This window comes from Psittacula echo (genome assembly GCF_963264785.1).
Source record: "Psittacula echo genome assembly, chromosome: 5".
Taxonomy (NCBI): domain Eukaryota; kingdom Metazoa; phylum Chordata; class Aves; order Psittaciformes; family Psittacidae; genus Psittacula; species Psittacula echo.
In genome coordinates, this window is record NC_137739.1 from 17,198,219 (window position 1) to 17,216,726 (window position 18,508).

The 18,508-nt window shown below is 41.7% G+C and overlaps 1 protein-coding gene across 1 annotated transcript in view; it reads right to left on the minus strand.

Annotated features, from left to right (window-relative positions):
* The window catches only part of CLUAP1 (clusterin associated protein 1), a 67,913-nt gene that overhangs the window by 21,167 nt on the left and 28,238 nt on the right, over positions 1 to 18,508 (minus strand). Inside the window, exon 9 of the mRNA XM_080618694.1 lies at positions 234 to 306. Within this exon, the coding sequence (XP_080474820.1) occupies positions 234 to 306 (73 nt within the window). The remainder of the gene's footprint in view (positions 1 to 233; positions 307 to 18,508) is intronic.

An 18,508-nucleotide genomic window follows, 5' to 3' on the forward strand; every position in this document is an offset into this window, starting at 1 on the left:
AGCACTGCAGATAAAATCTACAAGGTGAAGAAGCATTTCACAGAGGTCAGGCTCTCTATCTCCTTTTAAAGGTTGTCCTTTTAAAGGTATTATCATTCAACTTTTCCTAATGTAACCTCTTGACTTTGTCACCTATCCCATGTCCCCTCCGCTTCATGCTTGTAAATGGATACTTACACATGAAGTAGCCAGTACTTAACTGCTAATACAAGTGGTAAAGAAATCCCACTTACTTGCACCCTTAAGCAGGAGCTGTTCCTCTTCCTTCAGCCTGTTCTGCATAAGACGGAGCATGTTTGCTGCTTCCTGCAAAAAGTAAAACAACTGAATTAGAATAGCTGCCACGTTGGTCAGTCAAGTAGCTAACTGGAGTCACACAACAATAGTTCAGGGTACTCAGAGGTAAGAATGAGAATAGAACATTTCAGTATTGAATATATTTTAGGAAAAAAAGGCCTTCATTGAAAAATGGGAGCTCCTACTTACTTTGCCCACGAGGGTCAGAATATAAAGAGTATACCCAGGTAGAGAGTACACTGAAAATCAACCATACATTCCCACCAGCTGAAACCTCACTGAACACATTGAAAATGAGTTTATCTTCATTCCACAGAAAATTATGGCTGTTTACGGAACAGAAGTGTCTTTCTTTGGAAAGCAGGCTTTGACAGTTGTTTTCAACCTACTGGTTGAAATGGCTGCAGCTTCATAATACACAAACAAAACCAGGATAAATTCACACTTTTCCAAGCATGCAAACAAAATAGGAGCCAAAAGCTCAACCAATAAGCTCGAGAATTAGAGCTGTATACTACACTATAGTATTTGCAAAAGAGAACCATGACAGCAAGACTGCACAAGGTGGTTTGTTGAATTTCTGTTGTGAATATAGCAGATTGTTAGATAAAAATATGCTGAGAAACACTACTGTAATGACAGGGTGATGAAGTGACATCACGCGCAGTTCAGAGCAAGTGGAAAAGGTGGGTAGAGCAGTGTTTGCCTTGCTGAGGAAAAGAAGCAATTCACAAGTCTCAGCCCATTGAAATGAAGGCCAATGATGATAAAAGAATGTTACAAAAAAGCCCACAAGGACTTACAAGACATGTGAGAGCCCAGAAGGGAAGAAGCAAACTGGTGGCAGCAGGGCAGCAGCAGTTACAACAGACATTCTCATTAGAGCATAATGGATTAGTAAGAAAACATAGATGGCTCTGTAGACAGTAACTGATGAGAGTAATTTTAATCTTCTGGAATGCATACACTTGCAGATCATCATGGACCAGGCAGACTAAAGAAACTATGTGATTGCTGAACACTACAGAGTAATTGTTAGAGGTGTTTCACCAAGCTCTTCAAGTTCTCCATCCAGTTAGGACTAAAATCTAGCAAAGATACCAAGAGACCAAATTTTAGCAGCATGTTTCCGATGATTCCAGTTCATGATTCCAATAGCAGCATCTGACAGAAAAATACATTTTTAATGACATCTCAATTAGATTTGGCTAATGTTAATGGTGAATAGCAAATTAAACATGATAGAGAGGTAAGATATTAATGCAATCAGATTCAGATAAAACCTGCAATATTAAACAGGTGGCATACAACTGCTGGAAGGATTTAGCTACAAATTTTGCTAATTTTAGTCTTTTCAATTCCAGTCAAGCAAGACAAGTAGATGGAAAAGGTAATTAACTGTGGATTGAACTAAGGTTGTTCTGAGTCTTTAATTTTTCTGTGCAAAATATGCTTATAATTAAAAACACCGGCTGCTCTGACATGGTCAAATTTGCACATTTACAGTGCATGTGCAGAAATGAAACTGATTCAGTTGGAATATCCATGGGACAGAGTGAAGAAAGAGCATCTGAAAATGGTTGAATGGTGGGCAACCTTCTTACAGTCTCAGGTGGAAACCTGAACTGTATCCATATGTACTGCAATAGTGCACTACCTGAGACAGGAAAATCTTCCACTATCCTCTAAAGCAGAAGCAGCAGCAGCAAACCATCAAGTCTCACCCAGCACACAAGGAAGTTGCTGGAAACAGAGGCATGAGTTCTGCTGGCACAATGCACTCCACAGCTTGGCATTAGCACCTCTGCCTTGGAAGTTGAAATTTGGGCTGAAAAAGCTTGCAGAGAGAATGCTTACAGGTGGTAAGGGGAAGCAATACAAGTCATCTGTACCTGGGGAGAAACACTCTCTCCGGGCCACAGAGGGAATCCTGATTCAAAAATCTGCTTTGGTCAACCATGCAAACTGCTGGCCATACAAACCCACCAGCACTACTAGAAACAATGGCTTCACAGATGCTGCACAGATGCTACAGAATGCTTGGGACTGTAGAAATAACACCACAAAACTGAAGGAGGCATGACAGCTTTCAGGACTATACAGCACAGGGGTCACGATTCCAAATCACACTGAATGAGACATTTCAGCAGGTACTTGCACAATAGAAACTACTGAAACCTCTGAAGTGATGGGTATATATTCTGCAGGGAGAAGCTAATTCCATCTGCAAGAACAAGGAAGGCAAAGACACAAGCATGTTTCTGTAACTTGTTTCATGCAGATTCAGAACATTTTAAATACCCTGTTTAGGAAACTGCTCTTCTTCATTAATTCCTTCGGTAAGGAACAAATGACAAGGACAGAAGAGTTGACCCATGAGGAAAGGAAAGGGAAGATGCAAGGATGCTGAGGACAGTGCAATTATGGGAAGTGGGCCGAAGAAGGTTACCTGCCTCCTCTCCACCTATGCTGTTGGCCATGATACAAGTGAAGTCCATATAGCAGGAATATATCCACACAGAGCCTGCAAACCTGCACAGCTCAGTTCCATTGAGAAGGGTAACCATTGCAATGACTAACATTTTCCATCCCCCTTAGTGTTAGTAAAGCCTTTTAAAGACTGATGGAAGTTGAAACGAATTTGGACATGAGGCAAAATCTTTAGAGGTTTCTAGCTACCAGTGTTTCCTTCAGTCTCTATAGCACATGCTGACTTTAAGAGCTCCCTCCGCAACTGTGGATCCCAGCATTTTCTGACTGAGCCTCACAGTTGCTATCTTCTTCATAGAATCATAAAATCCCAGGTTGGAAGGGACCTCAGGGATCATCTGGTCCAACCTTTCTAGACACAGCATGACCTAGACTAGATGTCCCAGCAATCTGTTCAGCTGAATCTTAACGGTGTCCAACATTAGGGAATCCACCACTTCCCTGGGGAGATTACTGCAGTGACTGGTTGTTCTCACTGTGAAAAATTTTCCTCTTGTGTCCAGCTGGCATCTCCCCAGGAGTAACTTGTGCCCATCACCCCTCCTCTTTTTTCATGTGACTCCTTGCAAAAAGGGAGTCTCCATCTTCTACGTAGCCACCCTTTAAATACTGGAATGTGTTACTTTCCCTAGCTCTTCTTCCCTATCTTGTTTCTCCCAGTCATAAGATTTAAAGACTTAAACAAGTGAGTTAAACAAGTCTTGCCCCTACCCCAGCAAACATACAGCCTTGCCATTGCTATGTCTTTGGGAAAACGGGCTAAGCAAGGGATCAGCCATCTGAACATCAACTCCACTGGCTGTTGCAGCCCGCAAAGTGCATATAGCAAAGAAAACCTACAGGGGGGAAAAAAGAAAGGATGTTTCCCAAATGTCATGGGGACAAATTCATTTCTAAAATGTTCACGGACAAGTGAAATAATAGGGACAGATATAATCACTGCCTAACACTGTAATTCCAGGCATCTGTTAAGACAGCTGAAGCTGGCAATTCAAATTCAGTCAAATAAGCAGTTACCCTGCCCTGCACCCTGAACCCTTGCTCCTTTCCTTCCATTACTCTCCCACCCTGATGCAAGCATTTGTGCAGCAACACAAAAGAAATCTGATGAAAACTAATCCATTAGAACAAAATTAAGGCAGGGAAACTTCCACCGCAGTTCAGCATGGGGCTACACAAATTCCTGACTAGCACAACAGAGGATGGGATGTTGCAGCTGTGGGACAAACAGCAGCAGTAAGATGGGCTACTGTTTGTTTCAGCTTCTGGGCTGGTTTACAGACCTAAAATACAAGAGAAATTAAGTCTAAGAAAATGGTTTAACCATATAGATGAGCCACTTTTGCCCCTTTCTTCTGGCCTTTTACTTGTGATGCTGCCAGCACCTCAGATGATCTCAGAGCAAGTCAGCCTGGAGATGTAACCAGCAGGAAAAACACTGATTTTCTACTGGTTTAGGTTTCTGAATAATTCAATGCATGGTCAGTCAAATACCGCAGCCAGCCCAAGGGAGCTGCTGAGACTGTATGTCTTTTAGCTGTCCTGCCAGACTACACCCTGCAAGAGCTTAGCAAATACTGCAGCAACAAGAACTGTTTTAAAAGGGCAGCCTCAAGCCAGTTGGAACCAGGACAGCAACAGTCAAATGCTGTTTACAGACCTTAACAAGTAAGATCTTCAAAGCAGGGGGCAGAAGCAATGGCAGATCATCCTATCTAGCAAGTAAAATTTATAATTTTTTTACAGTTACACACTCACCTTAAAAGAATGTGCAGAGCAATCTTAGATCTGTTAAATTAGTGAAAGAACTACAAGAGCTTTATTGCTTCAACATTTTAGGTTTAAAACTAATGGCAACCTTTAAACAGCTGAGTCAGTGGCAACTTCAGCTTCTCTTTCTGTCTGCTGCTTTTAGTGATGGCAATCACCAGGCTGCATCTTCTGACTTGACTGGCTTCCACCTTGGCTGCAGACACCACTCCCCACACTTCACAGTCTCTTAACAGAATGGGTTTATATCAGCCCTGCAAAAGCAAGACCATGCTAATCAGAGATGTCTTTCTGGTTTAGGCTGCCCTGTTCTGCATGACCCAGGGCTTCTGACATATGACAAGGGAGAAAAGCTGAGGGCCTGATAGAGCGTAACACCATGTATGCTCTTCCAACACGTAACATTGTACAAGGGACTAGCTCTGCACAGTACAGCAGTCATGTTTTGTGGGCGGAGTGTCAGGCTGACAGCTCCAGGAAACACACAGCAATGGCCTTGACCTCATGAAGCACCTGTGGGGAAGGGGCTGAGTGCCTCAGGATGTGGTATGAGCAGGAGCCAATATCCCAGCCCCCTGCTCTGCCTCTCCAGTAAGCAAACAAGACTGAACTGCTGCAGGCAAACACAACACGTATCTCACTCTACAAGCAACTTTGCCCAAATACACTGGGGAATCAGTGTCAAATTAACAGAATTAAAGCATCCATTGACACAAAACCACAGCAAACTGCCCCAGAGTGGGCTCCCAGGCTTTGGAGCACACCAGAGATTGCGGCTGAAAACCCTGCTTTACAGGCAGGTAGATCTCTGCTGAAACAGAACCTTTCCTCCTGTGTTTCATATACTATGTAGCCTTTTCTAGGTGTAAACCTGCCTCTACATACTCTGCAGACCTAAAGCAGACAGCCCAGTGAAACAGAGAGCAAGGCAGTTCCTGTTGCTGACACATAGACCCCCCAAAACAACCCGGGCTCCAAGGGACCTCCAGAAGTCCCCAGCCCAACCTCCTGCTCAAAGCAGGATCAGCAATGGGATTAGACCACAGTGCTCGAGGCTTGAGCTAGTGAGGTCTTCAAAACCTCCGAGCAGAGCTACCAATCAACCTGTCTGGGCAAATCTGTTCTGACTCCTGACTAACCAAACAGTGAAAAAGTTTCCTTTTATCAAGTCAGAGCTTTTTTCATCCCTAATATAATTTGTCCATGCTTTTTAGCACAATGCTTCAGGTCAACTTAGTCACCAGTTGTCTCACCAGCTTTGCATAGCAGCCACCTCATCTTGTGACACTTAAATGGTCTCTGTAGCAACAGGAAAGAAAAGAATCCTTTTGTTGAGATACTAGGACAGGCAAAAGCTGTTAAAACAAGTACATTTCACCCATGTTTATAATCAACTGTGTTTTTTTCACACCCATTTTCTGTCCAATTCAGCAAATATGTTATCTGTCTTCTAAAGCACACTGACTCCACTAAAGACAAACATACAGGGTTTGTAGAATGAAGCTCGAACGAGCACAACACAGATACTCCGCATCTCAAATCTACATTAACCGGCAAAGCAGATGGATTTCCATCTCCTATCTGACTCTGAAAGTCTTCGGAAAAGAGCAATAAAACACCACACATGGCTGTTCGGCAGAATATTTTAGTATCATCTACATTTTTGGTCTAAGATGTAAAATGTAAGCTGTGAGTTCCTACAGCAGAGTGGATGGGAGTTGGCTTGGAAAATCCTTTTATGGAAAGCTATATGGAAGCATAGCCTGAGAAATGCATTTATTGACTATTTACTACAGTGTCTTTAAGAGAGACTGAACAGCATGCAATTACAACTGCATGCAAACTACACACAACCACATGCAGGGGCTGGGGTGGGGGGAATCGGTTGTGGTTTTTTGGTTTTTAAACAGAGGCCAGTGTGCCATGGCGAATATCCCCCAGCCAAAGACCCCCAGTCAGACAGCTCTGCCACTGACTCAGTGTTTGCCTTAGGGCAAGCAACCCAGATTTGAGGAAGGCACATGGTTCCTTGTACCAAAATGCCAGTGCTTTATGATAGACCTAATGCTGCTAAGGATTGGTCTAAACAGTAAAATCAAGTTGCTCAGATCATGAGTTTGCAAACAATTCTGTCCCTGCAGATTGCAAAGCAGCAAGTCTAAAAGGCTCAAAACCAGAAAGAACAAAAATGATGCAGTATTTGATCATTTAAATCATCTCAGGTTGGCTTTGGTGTTGGTTTTAGTTTTTTTTTTTTTAAAGTTAACCTCAAAGTTCTGTTGGGAAAGTTGTGGAGAAAACACTAGTGTGATTTTGAACACAAAGAACCTGCACCCTGCAACCAGCTGGCAGACACCATGGGCTACCACTAAACAGAAAGAAAGGGAAAGAACAGGGAAAATACAAAGGGGATAAGTATAAAAGAACCTAACAACTGGAGCTTGGTGACTTTTTTTGTTCAGATGCTAGCATTTGAGGTTTTTGCCTAAGCTATTCCTTTTGCCCTTCTGGGGACATCTTCCCACACCGGAAATTTCTCTAGACATCTCTGTGTAAAACCTCTTGATCTTAGTAAGGGAAAATAATGTTTCCTTCTGGTTTTGTTCTGTGTTTTTCCTAGTGATTTGCTAGATAACAGCCATAATCCTACTGCCCTGTAGTATACTTAAAGGGAACCAATTTGATGATGGATTGAACCACCGGATCTTCACCTGCCTGTTAATCTCAATAGCTGTTTCTTGCTTTGTTATAGAACAAAGCAGCTGAGATTAGCTCTTGCTACACACACACAATGACATTTGTTTTCCATAATAGACCCTTGCCACTCATTCAGCAAGGGTGAGATATAAGAAGGAGGAGAAATTGTGCTGTGAACAGAGAATGTGACAGTACTCTTAATAAGAAGAAGCCTGCTAGGTACAACAGGAATGTAAGCAAACAACAGCATTGAGGTTGCACAGCTAAAGTTCATGATAGCATGAGGTACCAACCTACCTGCAGCTCTTTAAGAATAGAAAATGATGCTTTCTATCATGCTGAACTACTATTAAATTGAACTACTATTAAATACCTCACTCTAAATTCATGTCTAGTTTTATGATTTCAACTTGAACATGGCTATAGTTATGCTTGACTGAAAGTGACTGCAATGCTACAGACTTTGTTCTTTTTGTTCTGCTGAGAAATGAAAAGGAAAGGTCCATCTCAAAAAGTACAGCAGAAGAATCTTTACCAACAGACTTGCTAAGCTATGAGGGCATCAAGCTAGGTCTGTCAGGGAATCATAGAATCACAGACAGGTTCAGGTTGGAAGGGACCTTAGAGCTTATCCAGTTCCAACCCCCTGCCATGGGCAGGGACACCTTCCACTAGACCAGGTTGCTCCAAGCCCCGTCCAACCTGGCCTTGAACACTGCCAGGGATGGGGCAGCCACAGCTTCTCTGGGCAACCTGTGCCAGTGCCTCAGCACCCTCACAAGGAAGAACTTCTGCCTAAGAGCTCATCTCAATCTCCTCTTTTCTAGGTATTTTAGGAATGATGATAGCCTGACAAGAAATGGGGGCACTGGCACATTCTCGTGAAAGCAGCACAGCAAGACCCCATCTCAATTCCCTGAACATATGTCATAGGGAACAAAACTGGAGGGATTAGGAGGTGCATAGCTTTGATCCCATTGGAATTACAGAAGTATGATGAGAGAGCTTCCATGTTTGGCAGGTTGTGCTAGATGGAGATAAGCACTCTAGAAAGGCTGGGCTGGGAAGTGGGGAGGAAGGGTTGCACCCTCTGTAAAGAAGCAGCCTGAATGTGTTGAACATTACCTTCCAATAGGTGACAGCCCTCGGAGTGCTTATGATTAAGGATCAGAGAACAAACTCCTACCCTATAAACCAACACAGACCATGCCACATAAACTAATACTAATTTTTATTTTGAACTTTTAAACACTTGTTGTTAGCAGAACATCTCACTTCAGTAAAAAAAGCAAAACCAGAAGTCACAGCTGGCACTATTACCAGAGGGGTCCTCTGGTTTCCCATCTCATCTATAATAATTTGACCAGGACTTTTGTTTCCTACAAAATTTACTAACATTGAAAATTAAAAGAATTACTTCCCATATGACACGATGTTGCATTCATTAATAGTGTGGAAGCACAGGGAAGCTTAAAGGCAGTGATAAAGCAGCACCCTCACCTTCTTGCACAGAGATAGATTCTGCATTTAGAGGTCATTCTTCTTTGACTGATGATGCCACCTCAGTAATTACAAAGTGCTGTCACTGTGATAGAGCTTTCTGATGAACAGGAAAGCAGTAAACTCCCCCAGATGCCAGTATTAAGTACAGTGCTTTGGAGAATGTGGTCTCAAGAGGCAGTGCTGCAACTGATGTGAAGGGTTAACCAATGTACAGGGGGGTTAGGGTTAAGCTGCTTGCTTAACATGTTACTACTTACTCATGCTTACTCAACAAATGCTGCTCAACACTTATCGTGCTTGTTGGAACAGGGTGAGAGGACCAAGGCTATTGATAAGAGGAAGGAACAGTAACTCGGTTCCTGTTCTCTGGACCCCTAAACCAGCTGAAATCAGTTTTGCATTTGGACAGTGACTAAATCACCAGGGAACATGCGTGACGACCAGAGGTGAAAAGTTCAAGGACGACTCGTTTACTTCATCTTGAGACCCTCGCCCACGACCACCAGGAGGCACTGCGCAAGCAAGGACCTTTTACCTCTTATCATAATACAAGAGGGGATGGGTCGTGAATACGTATAAGTGTGTTGTGTGATCTAATGTATATGTAATAGTTTAGAGGATAAATGTAGAGGAGAACAATGCGGAGGTGCACATACGTTTGGAGGAGCGATCCCCCATGTGTCTCAGCACTGAATAAAGCATACCTATTTTACAACTTTAACAAGTAGTGGAGTCTATCCGCATATCACAACTAGAGTCCTGAACCAGAAAAGAGAACATGAATTTGCTCCAGCAGATTCTCCGGATCCCTCATGAAGTTTCATACTAATCAATACTTCACTTTTACAGACATTTATGCATCTTTGCTGTTTTGGGCTGAGGAGCTTCTAAAAGCCATCACCATAGGCCATTTAAACTTTTTTAGAGGTCATCCATCCAGTGGATGAGCACACATAGAATGAATTTAAAACCATCATCCCCCGTCATAAGACCATCTATCTTCTCCTTATTCTCATTATTCTCATTTTCTCCCTCGCTTTTTTGCTGAAACAGTCATCCCCTCTCACATTAACAGAGCTTTTACAGCAATCGCTTCTGTTGAAACACATTTAAAGCATACTTGAGAGTATTTTATACACTTAATTGACACTCACCAGAGATCCACCAACTGTTATCATCATGCTAGCACCACCAGTGTCACCAGTGGAAGCAGCTGGGGATTCATTTCTGCTGTAGTGCCATTATTTTAAATTATTAATTTGACTAATTGTCCTTCTTTGCTGAAAGGCTTTTTTTATCTTGACACTCCTCTTGTGTCCCAGCTAGCCATTACCTGTCATTGATATATCTATTCTCAAAAGAATCCAATTATTTCAAAAAATAGCACATCTTACATTACTTTCCAACACAACTCTGCCTTTCCTGGTTATTCTTTTCCTGTGTTAAACCCTGCTCACCTTGAATTTTGCTGCTGCTTGTGGCAGACTTGTTCACTAAGGGTCCTGTAATAGATACAGTAAAAGTACTTCAATAGATAGGGCAGTATGAGTCAGGCTGACAGAATAGCAGTTATCCAGGTGGAACACCAAACCCAACTTAGTAGGCTCAGAAGGAGGAGACCAAGCAGCATTCATGTAGGGCAGTTCACAGCACACAAGCACCACCGAATGTAGTATCTTCCCCCAGAAAACTCTGACACACCAACTCCAGTGGTCACATTTATAAAAATAAACAAGTAGATATGTTAGATCACACCTGAAGTGCACTTTCATCAACAAAAGTCACAAACACACCCCAAAAGTTTCTTGTAAGGTTTATGTTTTCGAGGGAATACATGTTAATTAACTGATATTCATTCATACTATGATGAAAATATAGAAAACAGCTAAAATGTTTGGTAATGTATCCTAAAGGAAAGCTAGCATAGTCAAAAAAATCTAGCATGGGTCCTTACAACAACTTTGTTTTGGGGAAAAGTCTTTAGGAAGGTAAAATGCTATCGGGGATCTGGGAAAGAGCAACAAGGAACAGGGTGCTCAGCTGAGCCTTTGCCTGAGACTATGAGAGTGCAGAAGGCAAAGACAGGAGAAGATGCAGTTTAGGGCTTGGGATACCTACACTGAAGCTGTTCTAACATAGCAGCTCTTAATGACACCACACTCAGGCTACATGAAGCCAGACAGTGAAGTGTATGCAGAAAATGCTCTTCAAGTAATACAAAATCACAATCCACAGCAACTATTTGAAAAATTAAATTGGTTTAACATGTCTCACATAACTTCTTCCTAATGATTCCATCATTACTTAGCAAGTCCTGACTGCATTACCTCCAGCTCACACACTGCACTACCCACTTCTCACAAAACAGAAAAATTGGAGTTGGAAGTGAAGAGCACACTTGATAAACTGAAGTTGAGAGGTAGCATCCTGAGGCTTGAGGTAGATCAGTGACTGTTCCCCTTGAACAAGCAGACTGTGCATGAAGGGCTCACCCAGACACGAATGCTTTCCCTTTGGGAACTCAAAAGGAAGAGACTAATCAAAGAGCAAATTAGCTCTGGGGGACAAATTCCACTTTGGTAATTGCTTGCTCTTGCACTATGAAATGGGTTTCCTGACTAGGGTGCCATATTCATGCTTTGTATGAACTCTTTTTGCTTCTCTCTACAGCTCTCTCCACTTATCCTCATCAAGTAAGTGAGTCACCCAGTGGCATGTTTCATGAGCAACTTCTGATGCAATAAAAAAGCTTTCTCCACAGGTTGCTCCGCTTTGTGTGCCTACACAATACAAGTTTTCATTATAGTGGTCAAACAGTAAAAAGCTTGCCCAAAGAGGCTGTGTGGTCCATGTGTTTGGAGACTTTCCTGAAAGTCTGGACTAAAGTCTTGAGCAATGTGGTTTGATGCCATAGCTGACTTCGTTTTGAACAGATTAATCTGTGGATCTGTGACCAAGAAAGCAGATTTAAAGTTTAGCTACGTTGACTGGGTTTCTACTTTAAAAAAAAAAACCAACCCAAAACTTTCCACCTCAGATACTGCTCTCCACTGTTGTACTGTACTTGTCTGGGGCTCTGTACTTAGATACATGGCAATTCAAGGAATTTGACATAAGCTACATGAAACCTCCCAGACTCCTATCAGTACAGCTCTGTGCAACCTTATCCCCTTCACTATGAGCTCTGCCAGTCTGGAGTCAACTCTAGCTCTAATGAGCTTAAGGCTTCAAATCTTCCTTTACTTCGTGACCTTCTCTCCCCTGTCTCTCTGAAGCTCCCATGATTAGGACCCCTTCTTGCCAGAAAATATGCACCCTATTTTCACCACTTTCTGAGCCAGCCAGTTCTCTCTCACACCTACCTGTGCCCTTTGCACAGCATGGATCACTTCTTTTTGGATTGATGTAACTTCTCCCTCAAGTGCTCAAGGCCAGGTTGGACGGGGCTTGGAGCAACCAGGTATAGTGGAACGTGTCCCTGCCCACAGCAGGGCGTTGGAACTGAATGAGCTTTAAGGTTCCTTCCAACACAAGCCATTCCTTGAGTCTATCACTCTATGACTATCTCCATTCATTGAACAATAATAGGAAAGAGGCTCAGAAATACTGAGAATCCTGCATAAAAAACAGATGATGTGTACCAAATGCTTGTGCATATTTTGCTGGGCCACTAATGAGAGCTGCCTTCATTATTCACCTAAATTGGGCCACTCTGACAGTATGAAGTTTTGCACTGTCATGATTCACCAGAACAAGTACCGGTATAAATGGTTAAAGCCGTACAGGGATCCTGCCTGCAGCTACATCTAAGCATGTGCACGCTACGTTAAGGTTTTCCTTTCAGATTCAGCAAGATCCAGATTCAATAAAACTGGCTGGAGGCTTGAAGTCAAAAGCCCCCAGAAGATGTAGGAAATACTCCTGAACCACCCTGGAACCACAGGTCAGAGCCAAGGGACAGAACACCAGAGGAAACACAGCACTAAGCACTCCACTGGTGATTTACGTGACTGTCTATGACAGGGCACAGCTCAAGATGACCATGACAAGACAGAAGACAAAAGGATTGCTAAGACACTGGCAGAGACTGCAACATGCGATGCAAGCAAAAAGTCGAGATCACAGGCCTTTAAATCATCTGCCAGCACTGAGTGAGAGAAATCTATGCAGAGCTAGGAAAAAAAAAGAAGAAAAAAGACCCACACTAACATTTTCTGCCCCAAATTTTTCAGTTAAAATGCTTTCATACAAGAACTTTCAAGTCAGCACTAACACTTAGGAATTCGCTACAGCCTAAAATAACTGACAGAGGATAGACTTTATCCTGCAAATCAAAGATATAATGCAACTTTACCATAACAACTCCTCTCCATTTTTCCTATTCATTTGTGTGGAAGGTATGAATTATAATGACTCAATAACAGCTCATTGTGCATTCCCTTTATGTATTAGATTTTATTGTACCAAGTGTACAAATGATATTAGTTGGTTGTGTGATATATTGGAATTAATGTACAATTCCGTAATGTAAACCTAAGGTCAGTTTGCAGTGTCTGAAGAAATTATCACCCAAATTACTGTTGATTGGAAGTTAGTAGTCACAGCTGTGTCTGTTCACCACCAGAAAGCAGTCACTGTCACATCACTGCTAGAATCTAACATCAGAATTATCCTCTCCCTGTGTCACAGGTAGCACAAACCTTTCAGTGTTCAAAGGGGAGTCAGGATTAATCACTCTTTTCAAGGAGAGTGTTTATTACATTAAAGAGTAGTTGTTCTTTGTGAACTTGATGGTTCCAGGAATTGAAAACAGAATCTGTTGCCTTCCATCTTAAGATCAATTAGCTCCAATACAGCTCAAGGTTCTTATAGCAAAAGAATCTTGCGGCTGATGCACACTTCAGTTTATTTCTTATTTCCCACCAGTCAAGTCCCAAATTAAGAGGCAGCAACAGGGAAGCATCTCTCTGAAGCCTTTTTAGAGCCCTAGCACAGGAACTGGAAACCTGTTTATTATTTCTGTAGCTTGAAAACATTTGCATTCCTTGTTCCTGCTCGCCAGGACAGTGCTCTACCTACTAGCTTAAAAGGCTGGGATAAAATTAATTTTAAATATCTCATTTTGGTGGGTTAGATAAGAAGAAAGTAGAGGTGACTAATGATGCAGGCACCTCTCATTGGAAAGGGGATTGCAAGCACTGTTTCTAGGACTGTTCACATGTATCAGGCTGCCAATCTTTAATACAAAATTAGTATTAAATTAAATTATACTTAAGCAATGATCTACAACAACATCAGATTTCACCTGATCTGATAGCATGTGATTTCTATTGTGAAAAGCACTCATAGATTTCCAAGCTACACTGTCAGTGAGAGTCACTACATCTCACAATTCACAAAAGCAATTGTTGGCATGATGGAAAGTCACCCTGACTTAGCACACTGCAACACTTGGTAGATACTCTCTCTGTTCCTTCCCCAACCACAGAGCATTTCATGTATACCAGAATTAGCACAGTTTTACAACAGCAGCAAGAAAGAACTAGACTTAGCAGCCTGCACAGGGGGTTCATATCCAAGCATAGCACCAATCCATGATACACAAGGTACCTCTTCACCTCTTCTGCTCAGAAGTTTATGGGCTCATGAAGCAGAAGAGGAACGTTTCCATTGCTCAGAAAAACCTACAAGTGATGGTTAGTGTTTAGTGATGGTTAGAGTTTAAAAAAAAAATAAATCTTGTATCAAATGACCTCAAATTTGGTATCCCAAAGCAAGTTTGTTCACTCATCCGGCACCTCAGATGTCAAGATAATCCTGACAAATCCTGGATCTTTGAACACTGAGTTGACTAATCTGATTGAGATCAATTGAGCTCATCTCAGATGGTTTCATTTCCCAAAAACTTTTCCTCTAGCTTTTAAGGGGATGACTAAAGCACCAGGAGCAGGTACGCACACAACTGCTTCAGGGCATATAGAGGCACCTGAGAGTCTCAGTCTAGTTGACATGGGATTGGCATATTTTTACTTTTGTGGAGTGAACACATGCAGCAACACTTCCATGTTTTCAACACACTCTTCACATGCCCTCCCACCTTTCCCCTACCTCCATCATCTCCTTTTGTGTGCCCACCATTTCTCAGGCCAGCGATTTCTCCTACACTCCATTACCCGTACTTTTCCCTTGTGCATTCCCCTTCCTCCTCTTCTATTTTTCCCACATTTCTCCATTATGGGATTTGTGTGCCTCAGTGCACCAATGCTGTCATGCTTGTAACACCGCACTAAATGCCAAAATAGAAGCAATCAACAATTAAGATGCCTGTGCTTACTTTTACATCTGATATTCAATATAATTCAGCAACACTGGACCAGGAGTGCTCTCCTGGTACCTATAAAAATGTTACCAAGCAATCATAATTCAAACGTACATTAGCTAGGAAATCAAAGACTGAAACCAACCACTTTTCACATTAACCTTCTGCCTGGCTATTTCAGTAACCAGACATCATAATGGGAACATCCAGATTTAATATTTCAAATGGAATAGCTCAATACAAAAAGACATGAAAAGCAGCAGACTCAAGAAGTATCTCAGTGCAGCAGAACCCACGTATCCCTATTAGGTGTATATTCAGAATAGGGCATCTGCTTCAGTTATGGAGCTCTGGTTAAAAAACCCATTAGTTTAATAAAGAGGGAATTTTACTTGGGGAGGGTTAGTTGCAAAGGGAAAGTCACAATACAATCTGTTTAGTTGGCTTTTCCTTGCTTAATTGTGATGGGCTGCTTACTGGTAGTAGTATCATAATGATGAATGATAGTTTAGGCAATGCCAAACTAAAGATAATGACAGAGTGGCTTTGAACATCCTCTTCTGCATGTCCACCACTTCATGGTATTCCTTAGTTGAGATTTCACAGCACTAGCACAAAAGCAGTCTTAAAATACCTTAGGAGAAAGTGGCTGAAGAAGTACTTCAGGGATGTCCTCTGAGAAGCACAAGAAAGAATAAGCACATTCTGTCTACAGAAAAGGCAAATGCTGAAGGATATTGCCAGGTTATTCTGCCATTACGAAAGCTAGTTTCAGAAGTTCTAATAGCTTTCATGTCTAAACATCAGAAACAATTTAATCTTAAAACCAGGATAAAAATTAATGAAGCATGCTGAATCTTTCTACAAAGTAGAGAAATAAGAACAAATCTTTGAGGAGACGTCGCACATAAATCTCTGCTTTTGCACAGAAAGGCAAGAAGATGGATTAATACCATGAGTAGCACCAGAGAACAGAAACAGAATAGAAAAAGGCAGCTGAAAATAAAAAAAGGGAACTGCCAAGACCAAAGACTCTTATTTAAACTCCTCAGCTCCAGTAACAAGTAGTGCATGACAGCTGGTCAATAAGTGTGAGAAACTCACTCAAAGGAGGAGTCATGCGAGGACTTCTGACATCTCCACAAATGAGAGTTGATAAGAGACAAATAATTCCATATTTTTCACACATTTCAAAGCGCTTCCACATCACTCGGGCAGGAGCTCTGCAGATGGTAATTTCATCAACCATTAACTGTGCAGTTCTGGCAATTCATTTGGGTCAGACTCAGCACCCAGCCTTTAAGTTCCTTTAAGTTCCAAAGAAAGAAATCTGTCTTTGGGTTACAAAGAGAGATTTCTCCACCCAGTGCCTGGCAGGAGACTCCTGCCAATTGCTTTTCAACCCCAGCTCCATATTGTTCTGAACACTGGGAGACAGAGGGAACAGGAAGCTCAGGAAAACAACAGGAGCTATACAGCTCTCCTCTCCAGTTCACCTAGCACGTGAAAGAACAAAGCAAACCCAATCCACACAACCAGCCAGCACTGCAGCACTGGAGTGCTTCAACTGCTCAATGGTGCTTAATTACAATTGCATCCTTGGGTACAATCTTTAAATCACTTTTCTCATTAGGAAGCACACTCTGGCCCAGGTCATTAGCTGTGCAACGTCAGCAGGGTACCAAAACAGCTTGGAGTCCAAGTGCACTAGAGATTAGTCTTGTTATTCAGCAAGTCTCTCAATGAGAACAAAAAATCCTCCTAAAAAATGCATCTAGTGAAGGGAAGTGCTCCAGGAACCAGTCCTCGGTACTGCATAGCACACTGAGTGCTGGATTAATCTAATTACACTGCTGGTGCTTTTTTCTGGCAAGCTATTTAACAAAACACAGAGCAATAATAGAAGAGCTGACTTTCACTTCTACTACAAAAGATAATTAAGATTTGTTTGGTGGAACAAAAGACAAATCAGGGTTGGAAAAAATCATCATAATTTTCAGTGTTTTTCTGACAATCTCTCTATTAAAATGGATTAAATGTAATTATCCTCTTTTCTTCCTCTGTTGATTCTGAAAATGACACCAGATGATAAACTTTAGGATAACATGCAGCTTCATTTTGGCGCAAACCTCTATTTTTTTCAAGCGCGTAATAAACAACCCACAGCTTTTCTTCACCAACAAGTAGCCAAAGGTGATGAAGCACCACCTGCAAAGAAGATCAAGACTGACAGAAGTTAAACACCATGGTGTTCCAGGTGGGCAAGAGACTCATCTGAAATGGAATAAACAGTGTGCCAATAAAATAAAAAGTAAAATTCCACTGGTTGGGAAATCAGAGTGCACCAACAAGTCTCTTGATTTAGTTGAGATCCAGATTCTTCACCCCCTTTTCAGTTACCAAGTCCTGGAGCCTGATTTTGAGCACTGACATCTCACAGAGTGACTTCAAAAAAGAGTCTGGACTCCAGCACTCCTGAAAATCTGGCTGCAAGAGACACATGCAAAACCTCCCCTTCTTCCAAAGCAACAACTTCTACAACAAAACAGTCACGGTTACTTGGGTCACTGATGCCCACAAAGAGATGGCTAGGGTCTCATCCTTTAAATACTCTATGTATTTTCAGATGTGCCAGGTTTCTGTTCTTGATACCAATGCTGCTCTTTCCAGTTTTAAAGAACAAGTGTCAAATATACCTCCCCCTCCCCGTTTTTATTTTTGGTTTTCCCAAACATTCCCTAATGAAAAGATTTAATGGACTAACAAACAGGAAGCAAAATGAAATTATCTCGGGATCCTTTCAGAGTTAAGCTCAAGCTCTAGAAAGAGACTTGACAGGTAAACTTCATGTTTGTTTAAGCTATCATAGTGTATTTAAAAGATATAGGGCTTTATGCTCTGTATGCTTTTAGCATAAAACACATCTTAAAGATGTTTCCAGTTCTGATGCTTGCTAATGCTACTGCATATAACAAGTGCTAGAAGTGTGCAGAGAAAATCACACCTTTGTCACAAGCATTTATACTCTTTAATTCTGCATGTTGCTGAAGCATTGTTACCTGCTTATCCTAGCAGATGAAAAGCATATGGGTAGATTTCCAGGTGTTTCACAGAAAGAAGGAGAAAAAGAAACAGAAAAAGTTCTGTCTGTATTCTAATCATAGGCACAGCCCTGTGGGACAAAGGTTTTTTCTTCATTTTATTATCTTTCAACAAAAATCTCCTGAAGAGGTGCACACTTTACTCACTTTGTGAATTTATAAACAGTTTCAGGTAGCTCAGTTCAAAACATTTTTACTTGCGGTATTAAGTCTCAAAGGCATTTGAACAGAAGCGAAAACCAGATTTTAGGCTTCATTTCAAGATTATGATTTAATTGAGGACTTCGGCCATAGATATGGGGAAGAACTAGAACATTATAAAACAAGACAC